The 20,170-nt window shown below is 42.6% G+C and overlaps 1 protein-coding gene across 1 annotated transcript in view; it reads right to left on the reverse strand.

Annotated features, from left to right (window-relative positions):
* The window catches only part of LOC109897213 (collagen alpha-1(XXIV) chain-like), a 187,836-nt gene that overhangs the window by 54,147 nt on the left and 113,519 nt on the right, over nt 1–20,170 (reverse strand). The window contains exons 26-34 of the mRNA XM_020491764.2: nt 18,328–18,381; nt 13,508–13,561; nt 12,518–12,571; nt 6,879–6,932; nt 6,638–6,682; nt 4,837–4,881; nt 1,707–1,760; nt 851–904; nt 674–727 (exon numbers count right to left, since the gene is read on the reverse strand). Coding sequence (XP_020347353.2) covers nt 674–727; nt 851–904; nt 1,707–1,760; nt 4,837–4,881; nt 6,638–6,682; nt 6,879–6,932; nt 12,518–12,571; nt 13,508–13,561; nt 18,328–18,381 — 468 coding nt within the window. The remainder of the gene's footprint in view (nt 1–673; nt 728–850; nt 905–1,706; nt 1,761–4,836; nt 4,882–6,637; nt 6,683–6,878; nt 6,933–12,517; nt 12,572–13,507; nt 13,562–18,327; nt 18,382–20,170) is intronic.

Raw genomic sequence — 20,170 nt, forward strand, 5'->3', positions numbered from 1 at the left:
ATTGTTTGAAGCAGACTTTTATGAGTCTCAGTCACAAATGACCGCTCCAATAAGCCCCCTATGGTGAACAAGATGGCAGTATTGTGATTGTTTAGAGTTTTAAGTTCATCGTTCGCTGGTAGGGGGTCCTGCGTACTCTGGGCATTGCTGACTCAAATTAACGAAAGATTTGTTCTTTTGACTGAGCGAGTTGAAAAGATCAGATTCAGTAAAAAGAGCCGAACTTCCGGTCACGACACGATTGCTGAAATTGCTAGACTGTCCCCTTTAATATGCAGTCTCCTAGTCTGGGCTCCGTCGCTCAGAGGGAGAGTAAATTGATTATTTGTCTGGTTCAGCCAAAAAATGTGACACATCACTCCTTAATCAAATATGGTATGTGAAACCTGACACTTCAGTCAGCTCCGCTGACAGAGTGGTAGCGGAAGGCAGACAGATGGGGCTTTCTGGCACCAGAAGGCACTTGACCCTGCGACGTTCACAGAATGCTTTGTACACCAAAATGTCCATCAGAAAAGGTCAAGAATTGCTCAAACTACCCTAAATAAGACGTGTAACATCTAAGAAGCTGTAGTCTGAGCTGTAGTAAGACTGATGGGCCTTGGATGTGTCTGGCTGTCATTTTGTTTTGTGAGGTTTAAAACCACAATCAGTTGTTCTCCAGAACACTGACCTTTATCCCAGGTTCTCCAACTGGACCCGGTTCCCCCTCTCCGCCAGGAGCACCCTGTGCGGAAAAGAGAAGAGGAGTAAGACAAAAAGTGTGTGTGTGTGAGAAAGAGTCAGCGAGTGTATCCAGATGTATAGTGAAATTCACAGCTAACCAGTATTTAAATTAAACAATAGTTACTTCAGGTCCTTGCTCTCCATCAGGTCCTGCATCCCCCGTGGGTCCTTTGGGCCCCTAGAGGAGAGAATCAGCCAATCAGTGGTCTCAGGGGTTACTGTGATATCATGTGATGTGGCGGATCATGGCTTGATTGAGTGCAAGGCAAAAACTGAACATAACATAAACCATGGCTATGGGGGTTATTGAAATAACTTAGTAAAATATTTGTTGTTTGACATTTTTGATGTTCTTGAGGGGTTCTCCACTGTTCTCCATGAAATATGAGCATTTGGGGACTTATTCTTGAGAGGGCTAATATGGGGGTAAAGTGTGTGTATGTGTGTGTCGTGCGTGCGTGCACGCATGTGTGTTTCCTTCCCTTTGTGTGTGTGTCTAATGTGTTTGTGAGCGCGTGCATAGGCAGTATCAAAGGCTGGAAAAAGTAGTCACACACACATCCCATCAGCCACATGAAAATCACCCAGCTCCTCCCTGATTGTTTTTTACAGAGCACTGGAACAACTGATTAACTGGGGGTTGAGTAATACCAGATCTGATTAAATGTTTAGACTGGGTGGGGAAAAAAAACATTTCGAGCGACGGCCTGACATGTTTTACCCTGACAGGATATCCCTCAGGAGAAAGAGAGGCTTAATCGTTTTACCAATCAATGTCCACTTCACAATGATAGTCAGACTTTTTTTTGCACAGAACAATCACAGTCACAGTATGTCACAGATTTTTCCCTCATCAGGTTGTAAGGGAGGTCAGCTAAATTCCTTCTAGTGTGCAAGCAGCCAATATGTTTAGGGTTTTAGGCAGGGTCACTGTAAAGCACTGTGACAACTGTTCGATTGATTGATTGACTGATACTCACTGGTTCACCATGGGCTCCCCTCTCTCCAGTGCTGCCAGGGATCCCAGCTTTCCCCTGAGAGAGACAGGTCAGAGGTCACCAACATATAGTCCCACTACAAGATGAACCAGATACAGAGCCTACCAGAGGGACTACCCATGGATCTGATTAGACTAGAGAAGCAAACATACAGACCAGTAAGTCATGCAGAAAAAAAGGAGGGGGCGGGGGTTATAATATTCCAGGAATGGAGACGTCCCCGTTGAGAAGGGAAGGGACAAGCCAATAAACTTGACTCCTGAACCTGATCCATAGCATCCTGAACACAAACACCGGGGAACAGTTTCTGTTACAACTGGGGAAAGAAGCTATTGACTGTGGCTTTCAGCGGCGTGTCGACGGTATAAAGTCTTTCAAAAGGGTATCAAAGGTATTACTATCTGATCTGAAATATTATGTCGCTGACTTCATCTGTGATCGGTGTGATATTCTACACACATCGCTTGGCCATTGTGGTGACAAAGTTGCACGATGTTCGAGACAAACGACACAGTGCGCAGCCATCTCAGCGTCAGTGTCATATTCCTTTGTCCCCGAAATAAATTCCACATCGTTCAGAACAACAGTTACAAATTCCACGTACACTTAGTATAGAAGTGCAACGTCAGGACGTTAAAGTTGGGGCTATGACATAACTCTCTCTGTAGTACTGTAACTCTTTCACATGAAGTTCCAGTAAGGGACCTCTACGTGCTCTACTATTTACAACCCCTGTTGTAACGGTGAGTGTAAAGCATTACTCAAAATCCCCTAATAACATAATAACCAAATTAAATATGTCTGTACAACAGCACATAACAAAGAGATTTGAAAAAAGAAAGAAAGGGGAATGGTCATTTTCAGAACTCTTACAAAGGCCCTGAGAGAGAGAGTGCTGAAAACATTGTAAATCATAAGAGTCAACATAAGACGGGAACATATTTCATTAAAAGTGTAAATCAAAGCTTTGTTTGCACAAATGTTCCTAAAATGTGTCAGAGAGGACTGAAAAGAACATCCAGCCTGTTGATCTAAGCATGGTGGAGGTTAAGGAAGCCATTTGTCAATGTCACTATCGTAAAGTGCGTGCAATCATCCTCTAATTCATAAATATTTTATTCAACCGCAGCTTAGTTTTAATGAAGATTGATAGAGAGATATATACTGTATGACAGAGCAGATGACTTAAGTACAGTACCACACTTGCAGTCTCACTGTTCCTCAAATATGTATTTTGTAACACTGAACACAAGATGGCAGTGTGGCACTGTCACTGGGGAGAATACAGAGCTCCTCTGCACTGCCTGTCAGATCTATGTTTACTTTAGTCGTTTACTGACGGCAGTAGACATACTGTTAGATACTGACGGCAGTAGACATACTGTTAGATACTGACGGGAGTAGACATACTGTTAGATACTGACGGGAGTAGACATACTGTTAGATACTGGAGAAAACATACTGTTAGATACTGACGGGAGTAGACATACTGTTAGATACTGGAGAAAACATACTGTTAGATACGAACGGCAGTAGACATACTGTTAGATACTGGATAAAACATACTGTTGGATGGAAAATCTTTCCTTGTAGTTTTAAAGACTTTAATATTGAGGATTAGAGTTGTAAGAGCGTCAAACTCTGCTCAACGGAACGGAACCCGCACCCCCAATCTAAAACCCCACTCTTCTCTACATCAATGTACATTAGAGATGGTTCATGAGGATAGGGACTTCGTGGGCTCACCATGTCATAACAGTGGGGATTTCCAGTTGCATTATTGTGTGTTTTACCGCTGAGGAAAAATGACCTGTTTTAACACCCACGGTAACTACACCCATTCCACCTGACACACACAAACTGATCCGTGTTCATAGACCTCGCTTTATACAAATTATGGCATTTAGACACTGAGCAGGACAGGTCGCTGCTAGTGTGTGTGTGTGTGCGCAGCGGCGCATCAGTTATAAACAATTACAAACATCGCTTGTCAAGTCGTACACCAAAGTGTGACTTAAGAGAGCTGGAAAAGAGGTCATTTATCAAACTAAATGAACCGGCCAAGCATCTGTGAATGGATCCAAGATTCATTGAGCATGCAGCAGGTTCTATTCGGCATTATTATTTTATGCATTCTTTATTTAACCAGGCAAGTCAGTTAAGAACAAAATTCTTCTTTACAATGACGGCCTACAACGGACGACGCTGGGCCAATTGTCTGCCGCCCTGTGGGACTCCCAATCACGGCTGGTTTGTGATGCAGCTTGGATTCCAACCAGGGTGTCTGTAGTGACGCCTCAAGCACTGAGATGCAGTGCCTTAAACCGCTGCGCCACTCGGGAGCACAACATTGAGAATCATCACCTCTGGCCACACAGAGATAAAGAAAGACACAGAGAGAAATGTGTGTGTGTACTGGGCTGACAGCAGCCAACACCAACATTTATGTGAGGCTCACTGTTAATGCGAAGTCCTTTGGTATGCGTGTTTCTTTAATTAATTTCCCTTCAGTGGGGAACTGCTATATAGTTCAGGGATTATATTACAACTCTGCAATCCATCATTAACTAAGCACAAACGCAGATCTTTCCCCTCGTTGCAAAGACCGTTTGTACATTAAAACATCTCAGTCTCCGTTTACCGCCACCAGGGACACAGGAGAGTAGAAGCACACCGCAGCCAGGCAGGCCTCAAGGTCTGGGCACTATGAGACAGTCTGTCACATGTGCCTGCACGCACACACATGAAAGAGCCCACACGCACACGCACACACACGCACACACACGCACACACACACACACACACACACACACACACACACACACACGCGCACACCCTTCAATTTATCCCTTTGACTCTCGGTTGTTTTAATCAATCAAATGTGTCTTTCACACACACCTTGTTGTTTCAGTGCACCTTTTTAACGAGGGCTTATATTACAGGTAGGAAGCTGTAGTGGACATTCTTTATAGGGCCAGGACTTTAATTATGTCTCATGTAGCTGTGGTGTTGTTGTACACAGTCATAGGTATCTTTACCTTATAGAACCTTTCAATCAAACCCGTCAAAGGAAACGGAGATACTACAGGTGAATGTAATGCAAGATACTCACAGGTTTCCCTGGTAGACCTCTTTCCCCTGGACCGCCAGCTTTCCCCTGCAAGAGGAAAAGGTATGGAATAGATGGGTCAGGGACGATAATTGCATGATGAATGTACCAGTACCATCCCTAGTGGACTAAATGCACCTGTTGGTGTTATGTAAGTCTTAGAGATGTCTTCCATTGTTCCAGGATATCCACAACTTAGTGGAGGTACTATAGTTCACCTGTTAACATTACTGCTCCTAACTGAACTGTCCTCTGTTAAAGGAAATGCCACTGAAGGTATTAAAGCTAGATTAGAGGAGATGCTTTATTGTCCAACTTTCAACAGAAATGTATCCTTTTCCGGTCATAATACTATGACATAGGACATCAAAGAGTCAGCGATGTTGCAAGTGCACTGGTCCGTTATGTTAGGAACCACGACACTCATCTAGATTCATCCAAGTACCTCCCCTGACTCTCCGTTCGACCTTTGGGTCTGCCGTTTTAGCCAATGGCTCTACCCAATATACAGGATGTGTTTTTAATGAAATCCCCCAACCTAATTGGAGACAATGACACTAGCAAATATAAAGCCAGGGGTTGGGTGTTTTATGTCTTTAGCTCAGGTTTCATCACTGTGAGCTGGAGGAGGTTGTTTATTTGACGATAACGCGATACAGCCTTCAGAAGAATGGCACATGCCGCAAATAAAAACGACCTCCCACACAGATCTTAACGGCACGCTCAACCTTAGCTCATGGCGTCCCATGGGTAACCTTTTTATTCAAATGTAGGCATGACATATGTTTAGTATATTGGGGGGTTTCAACGGCACCTACACAAATGGGCCATTGACCATGTTTTCTGCGATATTCCTGCCTTGAGAAATGTGTAATTTAACGGAGGGTCTAGCACATTTTTCCCTATTTGTCTGCCTCTTTACTCCAGTGTGCTAACATGGCTAACTATCTTGGAAAATATTTGTAATGTTGTACTTATTGTTAACTTATTGTACTTATAGCCCAACAGACTCCCATTTACTCCTTGGAGGAGAGCGATCCTTGTCCCGGAATCGCCCAGAATGCACCGCGCAGCCCATTGACGTACAGTAGCACGGGCAACGTTTCCCCATCTCCTCAAAAGTATATCTGCCGTTGCGAATGTCAGACTCATCAATTTGCAGGTTGAACATGGTGAGATGTAGACTTCTAAATGTATTGTGTTTAGTTGATTTCACAGCTAACTAGCTACGTTACATGCTGATATTGTCTTTGGTATTATTGTGTGTAGTAGTGTTTGCTAACCAGCTGACCATTGCATTGTGGATTTTTGTGGTCTACTTGAGCTGCAACAGATTTCCACAACAATTTTCCATGTTGCTACCAACCTCATTACAACGCCAAAATTAAACATTTGTTCACAAAAAACATTGTTCTTCAGTGTTATTTAACACCGGTGGGGTCAGTGGGGTCTGTTCTGTAGAATGATTTCAGGAGCAGGGGTGACAGGAAGTAGCCGTGCCTCATTCTGGCCTGTCATTAGTCCAGGAGAACCAGAAAGGACTTGCTGTTGAGATTCAATTATTTTTAGTGGTCTCCTGGAGCCTTTTCCATGTGCACTCTAGTCAGTATAAGGACAGAGGCATCTGCAGAAACACGCTCAGTGACACACAGGAACAAACTGGCGCGCACACACACACACACACACACACACATTGTGTACACATTGCTGTGCTGGGTCTGGGGACAAGAAAATGTGACAGAAAGTAAAAGCTTCACTCCTTCAAGTCAGACAGGTGACCCCCAAAATAATTCAGCGTACTCACAATGAACCCAGGCTCCCCTTTCTTTCCTCCTTCACCCTGCTCTCCCTGCAAAGGAGAGGGGGAGAGACATCGAGAGGGAGACAGAGCGATAGAAAGAAAGAGAGAGACATCTCAGTGAGGCAGCAATAAGATACTTTTAATCAGGTCAGAGTGCACAGAACAAGGTTTTCAGGTAGGTTAAATGAGGACATACATTATATTATTCTTTGGAGGGTGAAAATATGTTTAAAAGAGTGTTTACCTTGGTGCCCTCGGGCCCTGGTTCCCCAAGTGGACCCTCTGCACCCCTCGGCCCCTATGACACAGAAACACAGCTGCTTAGCCATGTCTGTGTGTGTGTGTGTCCCGGGTCTCTATGACACAGAAACAGCTTAGTCCTCTCTGTAACCATCTCTGTTCACAAACCACTCAACCATCACATCACACAACGGCACTCGTATATACAGGCAACACACCCACTCACAGCTACTTAGTAGTGTACAATATGGGATATGGGGGCATTGGTGTTGAGAGCAGCATATGGGAGCAGTGTAGTGTGAAGGCCTTTTTTTTCTTTCTTTGAACACATGGAGTTCCATAGAGACAAAACAGATGGATCACTTAATATCCCCCCCCCCCCCCCCCATGGAGATAGCCATCTTTAAATAAGGCCCCTCCAGGCTGCTTTGATGCTGTGCTCTTCCTGTTCTGTCTGATTGGACTGTTGTGTCCGTTCCTCTTTGTGTCACTCCCTGAGGTTCTAACATTCCTCTCCTGCCTCACAGGTAGGGATTTTTTCTCTCTCTCTCTCTCTCTCTCTCTCTCTCTCTCTCTCTCTAAAAAGCCACATTCAGTCTTAAGAAGTGTGTGTGTGTGTGCTTTACTGGACTGTGCTGCTCTGTCTGCTTATAGTGGACTCTGCTAAGCTTCACACGACATTTACCTTGGTTCAGGCCAAAGATACACAGCGGGAAAATAAGTCAAACAGAGTCAAAATATGTGTTTTCTTACTCATAAAACTATTCAACACAGCTATGTGAGTGAGTGGATACATTGTATGGGTCTCCGATGTCCACCTGGCTTTCAAGGCCAAGCAAAATGATAGCAGAGCCACCGCTAGTCAGGCCAAATCAAAAGAAAGAAATGCAAGGATAAATTGAATAGCTGAATTGGAAATTGCAACTTTTTAAAAACTTGATCCTAAAGCTGTAGGCTACAGTTGGGTGAATGGCTCATTCAGGTTAGTTTACAAGCACTATTGCAAACGCCTCGTCCAGTCAGTTATATGGCTTAGCACAGAAGCCTCTGTTCAAGTTCACACACACTTATCATTTATACAAAATCTTACTCAAATTCTATCCCGGTTTGAATTGGTCAATTGAGTGAGCAAAGTGAGATATCAAATCCAGAGATAGCCGAGAGGTCAATGAGGACAACTGAAAGACACAAAGACAGTAGGTCAAGAGGTAAAAGATTATGCGTCAGACTGAATTATTGGTCCCTAGCTATTGTCTGTCTGCAGGTAATAGTTTATAGTACTACTGTAGTTCATAGTCCACATATCCAGTTAACTGCCAAAATAAAGGAAACACTTACAGGGCTGGCCTTGGCATAAGCGACATAAGTGGTTGCTTAGGGCCTCTGGCCCCTAAGGGCCCCCCTGACCAGTTTTTTTTAGGAACTCAGTTGCGGTCTCAACTGACTTTTGAGAGTCAGAATAGTAGAATACACTAGGTGCAGGTTCTAGAACATGTAGAACCTGCACCTAGTGTATTCTACTATTCTGACTCTCAAAAGTCAGTTGAGACCGCAATTAGCACATGTCTGATACAATTCTTTATATTGGTAAATTAATCTAGCCAGCTATCTAAATTGAGCAATAATGGGCAAATTACTGAGCGGGCACAAAGGGCACGTGCCCTGACCACCAGGGGGATCCCATTGATTTTGTTAGTCACGCTCACTCAGATATCATATTAGCAAGGCATAAGTCATTGCAAAATGTGTAGAATTGCATGAAGTAAGTTACACAATTTTAAGATTTTCCCTCCAACCAAATCTTGCTAATGGGCCTAAAACGGCTAGGGGCGGCTCTGGAGGGATACAGTATTTTATAATATGGTTCCAGAGTTGATTAAGCAATTAACATCCCATCATGCTTAGGGTCAAGTATAAAATGTCCAGTTGCCCATTATTGTGGTTACCATGGCTAGAAGAGATCTCAGTGACTTTGAAAGAGGGGTCTCAAAGGAGCTAAAGGGTTGTGTGTGTGTGTGTGTGTGTGTGTGTGTGTGTGTGTGTGTGTGTGTGTGTGTGTGTGTGTGTGTGTGTGTGTGTGTGCGTGAGTGTCTCAGTCATCAGATCTCAACCCAATTTAACACTTATGGGAGATTCTGGAGCTGGGCCTGAGACAGCGTTTTCCACCACCATCAACAAAACACCAAATTATTAAATTTCTCATAGAAGAATGGCGCCGTAACCCTCCAATAGAGTTCCAGACACCTGTATGCCAAGGTGCATTGAAGCTGTTCTGGTGACTCGTGGTGCCCCAATGCCCTATTAAGACACTTTATGTTGCGTGGCTTCCTTTATTTTGGCAGTTACATGTAGTTACTACTGGGTCATATCTACTATTTGACTGCAGGTAATATCTTGTATAGTTATGTAAGATCATCAAACGGAGCAATAAAAAATAACTTCCTGAGACCAAGCGTGCCATCTTTCCAGACTGAATTGCTCTCAGGGATAATAAATCAGAGAGAAAGAGATAAGAGGGGTGAAAGTAAAATATTCCTGTTGGCGTTTCCTTTATTTTGGCAGTTACCTGTAGTCTAGGAACAGACAGAGATCCTCTGTATGCTCCCAGCCTGTAGTTACTACTGGGTCACATACTATTCCTAGAATGCACTGTCTCTTTGTCCTACCGTACACTGTGACATAATGCATTGTAAACGTAACATTGTATCACCCAGACTTTATGTCTTTGTAGCTCGGAGGGTGAACCATAAGAGAAGGCCAGGGTTAAGATAACAACTGTGAGATTGGCCCCGTGGCGGCGTAGACCGGCAACGACCTGAGCCGTTTCGCTTTCCTGCTGTACAGTACTTTAGCCTGTAGTACACGAGCGATAAACACTGGAGTATACAGTCATGTATGTTTATATCAGAACAGATGTTCCCCAAATACCAGAGGGCATTCAAATCCTTACCAACACTACGATTTCCTCATTTACTGTAACGAAACACTCTGGTGTTCTGGTTCTACAAGTTCTGTGGTGATCTAGATGTAGCGTGTGTTGTGATTCAGCGGAAAGATCAGATATGTCTATTAGCCATGTCTGTTTAGGAAGGGTGATTGAGGAGAACTAAAGTATGGCTTAACAAAACAAGAAATGCTACCAACCGCATGGCGACGCAAGTGTGGTTTATAGTAAACACTGAGCATACAGTCCATGGGATGTGTGTGTGTCATGTGTTATGAGTGTGTGTCAGCAGAGAAACATTTGTGGGAATCATAGGAATGTTTGTACCAAGCTAACATGCTCACATTAGCACAATGTGGGCAAAATGCGGGCTAAAATATTTGCCCCAAGCTCGTTTGTTCATTCGCTCCACGTTGGCCCCCAAGGCATTTGCCCAGAGTGGCCAGCCCATATTTGGTGAGGGCAGCCCTCACTTTGTCTGAAATAAGCCCTTCATTTCCTAGCAAACATGCCCACATTGGCACGGTGTGAGCCAAACGCAGGCTAAAATATTTGCCCCATTTAGGCTTTCCACATTGAGCAGATGAGCCATATTTAATAGGAATTGATTTATCTATAATGTATTTATTACAATTTAATGTGATGCACATATGGCATATTCTTTAAGCCTTGAAGGTATTTAGGGAATGTGCTAAACCGTTTCAGATAGACAACCAAGTTGTTACATACACTAGATATGTTATTTTTTATAGAAACTATTAACCTTTTACACTTGTGGGATTTGGACTATATGGATAGGGCTAAATCGAAAGGTTTCTTACGAATTCTCTTCTCAATAGACAAACATAGGCTCATGCTGTTCAGAACAACCCACGGTATGACGCCATGTCATATTGTAACTGACATAGTGATCATAAACGTTGACACTGACAAGTGCACATTTGGACTCATGGGTGTTTGGCTTGCTTTGTATGACGGTATTTATTATACTCCTCTACATCTCATCTTTCAAAATACATCGAGTCCTCTTCATTTACAGCATTTCCATCAGTCTGACAACAAAACTTTTGCTAAACTTGCCCAATTAGTGGGAGGGATTGGACAACTTCTTGTCGCAGTAGGTGCTCAAGTTCAGTACAGCTGTCAGTCAAACCCATACAGCGCTGTGAAGCGCAGAGCCAGAGCTCTGACGTCATGTAAAGCATGTTATTGTAAAGCCACAACGTTCCAATTTAGGTGTTTATTAGTGCCCATATCTGCCATTGAGTGCAAAGGGCTACAGTTCTCATATGTCATATGCACTTATTTAAGTATTTTTAAAGACTTAATAATTGGCAGTGTACAAAATCATAACAAATTTTAACATCACGCAAACAGAACACTTCAACCGGAACGACACTCTCGGTAGGTTGCACAAAAGAACTGGCGGCAGGCAGCGTTGTGGGTTAAGAGTGTTTTGCCAGTAACCGAAAGCCTGCTGGTTTGAATCCCTAAAGCTGACTAGGTGAAAAATCTGTCGATGTGCCCTTGAGCAAAGCAATTAACGCTAATTGCTCCTGTAAGTCTACCTGGATAAGAGTGTCTGCTAAATAGTCAAATGCAATACCACAAATATTCTATTCTGCCTCAAACTGGGTGGTGTGGGTTAGCCTGTGTTGGGCTTGGTATAGGCTGTCAGGGGTTCTCTGACTTTCTGGCAAAGGTTTTAAAGGTCCACTTCTTGGCATCAGATAGAACATTTAGCCATTTTCAAGCTAATGTTCTGCAATTCCACACCCCTCTGTTTTGGTGAAAGCCGAGGAATGGGCCTGGAGAACTGTAACCACTCTTAAATTTATAGACAGCAGCACACATTTATATTGTAACCCTGGACAAGCACACCTGATTCAACTTGTCAACTAATCATCAAGCCCTCAATGAGCTGAATGAGGTGTGTTTGTCCAGGGCTACAACAAAAGTGAGTAAAGTTGGGGGTACTGGAGGACCAGGGTTAGGAAACACTGGTCTAAACCATCATCACTTGTGAAAGGATTTACAGTAAATGTAGGACTCTACAAGGGAGACGTCTACAACATCCCATTTTAATAAATCTCTACCCACAGACCAGTACAGACACAGTAATCTTCTGTCCCTGCCCACGTAGGGTTACAGTATAGTGAAAAGCCCTCAGTCAACTGATTTAGAGTCAACAACAGTGATACTACTGCTGATACTACTACTCTTATGCAGTCTCACACAACAGATCATAAGATTCCATTAGCTTTGATCATGTCAAATATGTCAAATCCGTGGTTGCTATGTACAGTACTGTATCAGTGTACTGTAAGTGCCATACTCCTTTCAGGCCACAAGATGTCTCACCAGCTCGACATTAACGCCTGAGCCCTGTCATCTCTGGCTCACTTCTTTACGGTACTCGTAAAACAATTGTCAGCATCTAATAATGTGATCATAGTCCCAGTGAAGAATAAACACACGCTGTTTAAATCACCCTCACCTCTCATCCTCAGATGAACTGTTCTGGGATGAAACGTTACACTGGTGTTTGATGAAGGAAACTCAGGGTTATGGTTTATGGTTAAATCACGGTTAGGCTCCAGTTGTCCATCATATCTCACATCGTTGCAGATGACTCATCAGGTAGAACTGAACAGAGTGGTGTAACAGAGGGGATGGGGGAAAAACAAAAGCTCTCTTACCCTTCTGCCCTTTGACCCAGGGATCCCAGGTGTACCCCTCTGCCCCCGAGGACCCTGGGATGAAGAGAGGGATGGAAGAGGGAGGCAGGGGGAGAGTGGACAGAGAGACAGAGAGAGAGAGAGAGATGGGGAGAGTTGGAGAGCGAGAGTTTGTTATGGAATGTCTTCAAGAGAATTCATGACCGTTCAATTCAGTTGTACGGTCACAGATGAGACGTTATCCAATCAATTACATAGACATTCAGACTGTTTCTGTTTGAAATGGAACAGAAGATCATCTACACGGTGTGTGATCTGATCGTCCAGCTATGGATGTGTACGCTGCAGAGGATGTTGTATTAAGTCAGAGTGTTTATACGGACTAAATGAGGCTAAATGAGCATTGTCTATCTACTGTATATAAAATCTATCAACCCTACCCGGTCGCCTACAGACAGTCCAAATGAGCAAGAGGAAATTAGCTGCTATTCAGTGCTGTTTCACAATCAGTCTAGTGAAGTACTGCCTTTGCAGAAGAACAGACAATCATGTGGGGAAAGAGGATAATTGATATTGAATTACCCAGTGAAATGTCAAGTGTTAAGAGTGCAAATCAAGGAGAAGGAAAAAATATAATTCATGACAAATCTTCCCACTCGATTTAAGTATTCGTATTAATCCCGCAATTAAAGTGTTTACGATAGCTTAGACCAGACATAAAATGGGAATCAGGGGAGTCAATGTATTTCATCCCTTCACTCAATTAAGTTCATCACTTATGTGTCACAAGCCCAACTGGGAGGAGGAAAATATAACTACTCTTCTCCTACAAGTGAGCACTCACAGAGAGGGAGGAAGACAGACCAAGAGAGAGAAAGAGAGAGACAGAGACAAAGAGAGACAGAGAGAGAGCGCCTGAGGGGATGAGGAGGATAGAATAAACCATCCTAACATTCTATAAAGTTGGATCCAAACACAATTCATATCCTAGTTAAGTTGATGAACACTTACAAGTGGGCCTTGCAGACCGACGTCACCGGGACCTCCGGGTAAGCCTGGATACCCCTTGGACCAAAAGAGAAACCACAATAAAGGACAGACAATTAGAAAGAAAAGTGAAGTACGGTTGAAGTCGGAAGTTTACATACACTTAAGTTGGAGTCATTAAAACTAATTTTCAACCACTCCACAAATGTCTTGTTATAGTTTTGGCAAGTCGGTTAGGACATCTACTTTGTGCATGACTCAAGTAATTTTCCCAACAATTGTTTACAGACTGATTATTTCACTTATAATTAATTGTATCACAATTCCAGTGGGTCAGAAGTTTAAACACACTAAGTTGACTGTGCCTTTAAACAGCTTGGAAAATTCCAGAAAATGATGTCAAGGCTTTAGATGCTTCTGATAGACTAATTGACATAATTTGAGTCAATTTGAGGTGTACCTGTGGATGTATTTCAAGGCCTACCTTCAAACTCAATGCCTCTTTGCTTGACATCATGGGAAAATCAAAAGAAATCAGCCAAGACCTCAGAAAAAAATGGTAGACCTCCACAAGTCTGGTTCATCCTTGGGAGCAATTTCCAAATGCCTGAAGTTACCATGTTCATCTGTACAAACAATAGTACGCAATTATAAACACCATTGGACCACGCAGCCGCCATACTGCTCAGGAAGGAGACGCATTCTGTCTCCAAGAGATGAAAGTACTTTGGTGCAAAAAGTGCAAATCAATCCCAGAACAACAGCAAAGGACCTTGTGAAGATGCTAAAGGAAACAGGTACAAAAGTATCTATATCCACAATAAAACGAGTCCTATATCGACATAACCTGAAAGGCCGCTCAGCAAGGAAGAAGCCACTGCTCCAAAACCGCCATAAAAAAAAGCCAGACTATGGTTTGCAACTGCACATGGGGACAAAGATCGTACTTTTGGAGAAATGTCCTCTGGTCTGATGAAACAAAAATATAACTATTTGGCCATAATGAACATCGTTATGTTTGGATGAAAAAGGGGGAGGCTTGCAAGCAGAAGAACACCATCCAAACTGTGAAGCACGGGGGTGGCAGCATCATGTTGTGGGGGGCTTTGCTGCAGGAGGGACTGGTGCACTTCACAAAATAAATGACATCATGAGGGAGGAAAATTATGTGGATATATTGAAGAAAAATCTCAAGACATCAGTCAGGAAGTTAAAGCTTGGTCGCAAATGGGTCCTCCAAGTGGACAATGACCCCAAAAATACTTCCAAAGTTGTGGAAAAATAATTTAAGGACAATAAAGTCAAGGTATTGGAGTAGCCATCACAAAGCCCTGACCTCAATCCTATAGAACATTTGTGGGCAGAGCTGAAAAACCGTGTGTGAGCAAGGAGGCCTAAAAACCTGACTCAGTTACACCAGCTCTGTCAGGAGGAATGGGCCAAAATTCACCCAACTTATTGTGGGAAGCTTCTGGAAGGCTACCTGAAACGTTTGACCCAAGTTAAACAATTTAAAGGCAATGCTACCAAATACTAATTGAGTGTTTGTAAACTTCTGACCCACTGAGAATGTGACGAAATAAATAAAAACTGAAATAAATCATTCTCTCTACTATTATTCTGACATTTCACATTCTTAAATTAAGTGGTGATCCCAACTGACCTAAGACAGGGAATTTTTACTAGGATTAAATGTCAGGAATTGTGAAAAACTAAGTTTAAATGTATTTGGCTAAGGTGTATGTAAACTTCTGACTTCAACTGTACGTGCAGAAATACATATGCAAATTAAGATGTTAATTCTAGTGGACTGGGGCCATGTAATTTTTCCTTGATTTATTGAGAAGCGTCTCCCCTTCAGCGCACTAAGCTCAAACTAAGGTCAGAGAGCGTCACAACAAGAGAAAAGAACATGACCACGACTTCTGGTTCGTACAGGGAGCAGTGTGTGTCCAACGTTGTACAGAAGTATGGCAACAGTCAACTAACGGAGAATTGCAGAGCTCAGCAAGAAAATCTTTAAAGAGAAACTCCCTCCCCATCTTCTCAAAACAAAACAATGTTAGAAAAAGAGGTTGACATCAACACTGAATTATTCCCGAAGCCCTTGACTTTGTGGTTCTGCTCCTCTGAAGTGTGGCTGTGTGACAGGACAGGAAGATTTGGCCAGGGCCACCATCACTTATCCGACGGACAGCCAGCCAGGGAGCCAGCCAGCCAGCCAGCCAGCCAGGGAGCCAGCCAGCCAGGGAGCCAGCCAGCCAGGGATCCATTCCATCTTCCAGCCAGGGAGCACAGGAAAGGGGGCCAAATCCACAAACCTGGACCTGTCTGTCTACCTGTCCACCACAGGCTGTAGGCCAGCTGGGGACATGACATGGGGCCAAACTCTCTCTCTGTCTCTTTTACCAGACATACACAACAGAACAGTACAGCACTCAAAGAGCTCAGCTACACTACAGCGTTCACAGACAGACAGGACATAACCAAAGGGAGACAGAGACACAGGTCACAGACAGAGAAGAGTATTCACAGACAGAGAGCTACAGGTCAGAGCGACAGAAGAGAAGATCATTCACAGAGCCCCCAAGGGGAAGAGCTGGAACACAGCATTCATACTAACAATATACAGGACTGACTAAGAACCTGGATGCTCCAATTGAGTGATTCATCACGAAACCAGGACAAAAAAAAGACAAAGCTTTTGGGGATTTTCACAACATTTTATCAAGGAAGTGATCCTTTGGAGGAAGGATTGTTGACACATTTGAAATTTGTATTTAAAAACATAATTGAGAACGAATTGATCAGTGTCGGCATATTTGTAACATTTTGGCCTTACTCAGGCCTCCTTTAAGACAACATCTTGATTCATCTGTAGGTGCTACAAAACAACAATTGGTGTCAAATTAAGCATTACGGGTGGCCTTGTAATATGTATTCTTTTTATTTCAATTAAATCAAGTTCATTTCTGAACATTGAAAAATATAAACATGAATATTGAAAAAAAAAGATTGTTGATTTGGCAAATTGTTCAACATTATATACTCTAGGGGAATGTCAACGTTTCAGTTGGATCTATTTTATGATCCAATTTGCACGCATTCTAGTAATTTGCAGGATGTGCAATGATACAAGTGACAGGAGAGCAGTGTGATTGTTTACATTTCCTCCAATGCCAATTGCTCTGTATAAAATTGGCCATAACTTTAAAACTAGCAGAGAACCTACTCTGAAACTTTGATATGCTCAAATAGTATATTATGTTCAACATTAATATTGAGAAATTAGATAAATAAATTTAAAAAAATGTTCCAATAGCTATGTTCATATATTTCAATATTCATATATACAGTACCAGTCAACATTTTGGACACACCTACTCATTCAAGGTTTTTCTTTATTTTTGTAGAATCATAGAGAAGATATCAAAACTATGAAATAACACAGGTCAAGTGAAAGTGGAGGCCAGGTCATCTGATGCAGTACTCCATCACTCTCCTTCATGGTCAAATAGCCTTTACACAGCCTGGAGGTGTGTTGGGTCATTGTCCTGTTTAAAAACAAATGATAGTCCTACTAAGCGCAAACCAGATGGGATGGCGTATCGCTGCAGAATGCTGTGGTAGGCCATGCTGGTTAAGTGTACATTGAATTCTAAATAAATCACTGACAGATTCACCAGCAAAGTACCACAACACCCTCACACCTCCTCCTCCATGCTTCACGGTGGGAACCACACATGTCGAGATCATCCATTCACCTACGCTGCGTCTCACAAAGACACAGCAGTTGGAACCAAAAATCTCAAATTTGGACTCATCAGTCCAAAGGACAGATTTCCACAGGTCTAATGTCCATGTTTCTTGGCCCAAGCAAGTCTCTTCTTCTTATTGGTGTCCTTTAGTAGTGGTTTCTTTGCAGCAATTCGACCATGAAGGCCTGATTAAAGCAGTCTCCTCTGAACAGTTGATGTTGAGATGTGTCTGTTACTTGAACTCTGTGAAGCATTTTTTTGGGCTGCAATTTCTGAGGCTGGTAACTAATGAATTATCCTCTGCAGCAGAGATAACTCTGGGTCTTCCTTTCCTGTGGCGGTCCTCATCAGAGCGAGTTTCATTATACTGCTTGATGTTTCTTGCAACTGCACTTGAAGAAACTTTCAAAGTTCATGACATTTTCTGGATTGACTGACCTTCATGTTTTAAAGTAAGGAAGGACTGTCATTTCTCTTTGCTCAAATGCATTAAGAAGAAAATAAAAATTCCACAAATTAACTTTTAACAAGGCTGTTAATTGAAAGGCATTCCAGGTGACTACCTCATTAAGCTGGTTGAGAGAATGCCAAGAGTGTGCAAAGCTGTCATCAAAGCAACGGGTGGCTATATATATTTTGATTTGTTTTACACTTTTTTGGTTACTACATGATTCCATAAATGCTATTTCATAGTTTTGATGTCTTCACTATTATTCTACAATGTAGAAAATAGTAAAAATAAAGAAAAACAATTAGTAGGCGTGTACAAACGTTTGACTGGTACTTTTAATTACAAATGTCAAATATATGTCAACAATCCTTCCTCCCAAATGGCAATTCTATAGTTTAAATTTCGTGAATATCCCCCAAATCATGCTTTTTCAGTGTCCTGCTTTCGTGAGGAATCACTCAATGACAGTATACGGAACACTAAGACAGCTACTCAGGCCTGAAAGCCAAAGATATGAAATAGCATTCCTACTCAGATGGACCACAACTACATCATTCACAGACCTGCAATGCCACTAGCGCAACAGTTCCAGACACCCTCGCTAAGTGGTGTATACATAGACGTTCTGTACCTACCCCGGACCCCTTCTCGCCAGGAGGACCCAATGGACCTGCAGGACCACGACCTCCCTGAGAAACAGAAGACACAGGAAAGGAGAGGGATCATTAACCCCTGAACCAACCTCAACGGGGCAGCAGGTAGTTTAACGGTTAGAGCGTTAGGCCAGTAGCCAAAGTTCGAATCCCTGAGCCGACAAGGTAAAAAGATCAGTTGACGTGTCCTTGAGCAAGGCACTTAACACTAACTGTGCCAGGGTCACCGTTGATCTTTTTTTAAATGATTATTTAACTAGACAAGTCAGTTATGAACAAATTCTTATTTACAATGACTGCCTAGGAACAGTGGGTTAACTGCCTTCAGGGGCAGAAGGACAGATTTGTACCTTGTCAGCTCGGGGATTGACGATCTAGCAACCTTTCGCTTACTGGCCAAACACTCTAACCACTAGGCTACCTGCCGCCCCAATAGCAGACCCAGGCTGTGACCCCACTCTCAGGGAGTGTTGGGAAATGCAAAAAAAAAACATTTATAACTCAGACAAGTATAAGTATTATTATCAACCTTCATACATCAAACCCCCAAACCCCACCACCTACCGCTGCACTTACAGCTCCTAAACCCAGGCCTTGAATCGATGGGAAAACTCCACCCAAAAACGATATTTTGGTATTTATTTCATCAGTCCATTCTTGACATAGACCCAAAATGTTTTGCTTGTCAGCAATCAAGTTTTGAAGCTATGCAACTGTCAAAATACTTTCAGTTTGCATTATATGATCAAACAGAGAAGGATACTACAGTAAGTTAGCTAGCTGGTTATGCCTATCCAACTCTGGAACTCTTCCAAGTCACGGTACGCTTTTGCTTTATGTATTGCTAAACAGCTTTCTGACTGTAGACTGTACTGCATGATTGTAGCTGGTTTACTAACGCATTAGTTCTAGTAGCTACAGTATGTAGGTGACAACGATGTAGGCTGCGTGTAGCGGTTAGCAGTCATGATATGAAGGTTTGGCTTGGAAAGTTATTTTTCACCTTGTCACAGACAGCTGATGTGTTGTGCACTGAAGTCCACAATCGAAGGGAAAAGGTGAAAGGAGGAGAGAGCATAGATAGTTGCAAGAAGGAGTTATATACACAACGAGCAAAGTGATCATGCCGTTTTTATCTGGCTGCTATGAAAGTGTGCTAGCGTGTGATTTGGGAGTGTATTCATTCCGCCGATTCCGTTAAAAAACTTTTCTTAAACTGAAGCAGAATGAAACGGGGATAAACATACCTGCATTTGTCCAAATATAAACTCTCATTTGCAACTGGTTGACTAATGATTACACCCTAGATCAGCTAGATATGTGCGAGGTGGCATTGAATGTGTCACTGTCTGTAAACCTTGATTACTCAAAGATCTCTCGATGAAAGTAAACTTTCATTCATTGGTTAGGTTGTAGCAACCTCATGATGGGTACAGGGAAAATTTGAGTATCACGTAATAGCCTAAACCTATCGATGTTACATTGAACTGGGTGAATGGAATATGAATGACAGTCATCCAACATGCTGTAAAAGAAATAAGACCATGCTCATGAAAACAAAATCATCCTCCCTCATCTTAAAAGGCACCGACCACCACTGGTTTTCAGCACAGGAACTAGTTGGGAAACAGCCTCCAGGGTGTCTTTCTCGTCATACAGCATCAGCACTTAAAATGACTCACTTATGACCCAGCCCTGTGTGTGTAGTATGTGTGTGAGTGTGTGTGTGCACGTTTGCTTTTGCTTTGCAACAAAGTGGAAAAGACCACTTTACATTGCAAGTTATAGTTCAATGTGTGACATTGACATGGCTGGTTTACTGAAA

The sequence above is a fragment of the Oncorhynchus kisutch genome, linkage group LG10 (genome assembly GCF_002021735.2).
Source record: "Oncorhynchus kisutch isolate 150728-3 linkage group LG10, Okis_V2, whole genome shotgun sequence".
Lineage (NCBI taxonomy): Eukaryota > Metazoa > Chordata > Actinopteri > Salmoniformes > Salmonidae > Oncorhynchus > Oncorhynchus kisutch.